Raw genomic sequence first — 1,621 nt, 5'->3', positions numbered from 1 at the left:
GGTACCACGATCATGTGACACTGCCATCGCAGAGCATCACGGGAGCAGATGTGATATAAATATCGATGTACGTCCAGCAGGTGGCGACATTGTTCCGAGAAATATTTAATAAAACGAAAACAAACATGATTTTTATTTATAATTATAAACAACTATTAGAGATAATAACGTATTTTATATTTTCCCAAATAAATAATTAGACTTTTACGTAAAGTTTACGATATTTGATTCGGGTTTCTTTCAATTAATTTAAAAAAGGTTGAGTTTCATATGGTTAAGCCTGGAAGTGACCCGAATGATGCTGGCGGCTTCCCATGATGCACTGAGTGTTTCTTCATGCGGTCATTTTTGAACTTCTTTGAGGTTGTTTGTCTCTTTTATGCTCTTTGACTATTTTCTTCTGTTTATTTTTCACTTTTTTCGTTGGAATTAAGCATCTCTTAATGATTGTTGTGTTCCTTTCCTCAATCATGACCTTTGCACTTCTCCCGCTTTCATGTCACTTGGTTTTCTGTGAATATCTTTTGCACATATTGTGCAGATTCTTTGGCACTTTTTGTTGACTTAACATCATCTTTTTATGACTCCGTTTCACTTTTATGTTGTTTTTATGTGTTTGATTTGAATCTTTTTGTTCACCTATGTCATTCTCATCTGTGTTCTGTGGCTCTTTTTGCTAGTTTTGCATCTTTTGTGTGTTTATATTCATTTTGTTCCCTCAGTTTTGCTTCTTTGTGGACATCATGTGTTCACTGTGCAAAGGTGTTGGTCTCCTCTGAGGCCTCAGAAAACCAGAGTACAAAAAGGAAATAACATTGTGAGCTTATCATGAACAACGAACCAGACGGTGGGCAGCAGAAGGAACAGATGAATTAACTGAGCGTGGAGGCGGTCCTCCTCTTTGCTGCTCCGCGCTCCAGGATCTGGTAGACTTCGTCTTTGTTGTGCACCGTCACCTCCTCCAGACCCTTCACCACCACGCCGCGCTGCGGAGGCAAACACAGAGACGTCAGATTCCCGGAGATTTCCGCAGCGGGCGTTCGTTTCATCCGAGCTGCGTGACGCTCACCTTGTTGCGAGGGTCGTCGAAGAGCTGCAGCCGCTCGCTGACGTCCTCGGTGGGGCTGAGGAGGTCAAACAGCTCCTCGTTGTAGATCTCCAGCAGCGAGACTTTGACGGAGAACTCTGTGCCGTTCTCAGAAAGCTTTTCAAAGATCTGATGCAGCGTGCGAGGGATGATGCCGGCCAGCGGGTCCTAGAGACGCAAAAACACGGGAATTTATTTCAGCGCTGACCACGGAGCTGTTTGCACCATTTCCACAACAATTAACAAACAGCTGTGGTGGCGTTTGTCACCCTCGTTTGTTGCTACTTGTGAAACTTGTAAATAAAACAGGTTTTATTTTGGTGATCTGACACATTAATGCATCTGAACTGACGATAAAAAGCCGGCTGCATGAGAGTTATTTAACCTAACATCACGTCTTTGGTCTGTGGGAGGAAAACCGACTACGTGAATGACTCGATCGTTTCATTGAATATTTTGATGTGTTTCATTATTTAAGTAGCATTAAAAAATCAGCCTAAATAAAAGTCCAAAGACACCATAAATGACTTTGCG

The 1,621-nt window shown here is 42.2% G+C and overlaps 1 protein-coding gene across 1 annotated transcript in view; it reads right to left on the bottom strand.

Annotated features, from left to right (window-relative positions):
* Positions 1–1,621, bottom strand: part of kif11 (kinesin family member 11) — a 15,901-nt gene that overhangs the window by 13,686 nt on the left and 594 nt on the right. The window contains exons 2-3 of the mRNA XM_042226498.1: positions 1,070–1,255; positions 878–986 (exon numbers count right to left, since the gene is read on the bottom strand). Coding sequence (XP_042082432.1) covers positions 878–986; positions 1,070–1,255 — 295 coding nt within the window. The remainder of the gene's footprint in view (positions 1–877; positions 987–1,069; positions 1,256–1,621) is intronic.

The sequence above is a fragment of the Haplochromis burtoni genome, unplaced genomic scaffold (assembly GCF_018398535.1).
Source record: "Haplochromis burtoni strain Fernald_Lab_line unplaced genomic scaffold, NCSU_Asbu1 Contig_214, whole genome shotgun sequence".
NCBI lineage: Eukaryota > Metazoa > Chordata > Actinopteri > Cichliformes > Cichlidae > Haplochromis > Haplochromis burtoni.
Note: the sequence above shows the minus strand (reverse complement) of the source record. Positions and strands in the feature narration are given on the sequence as shown.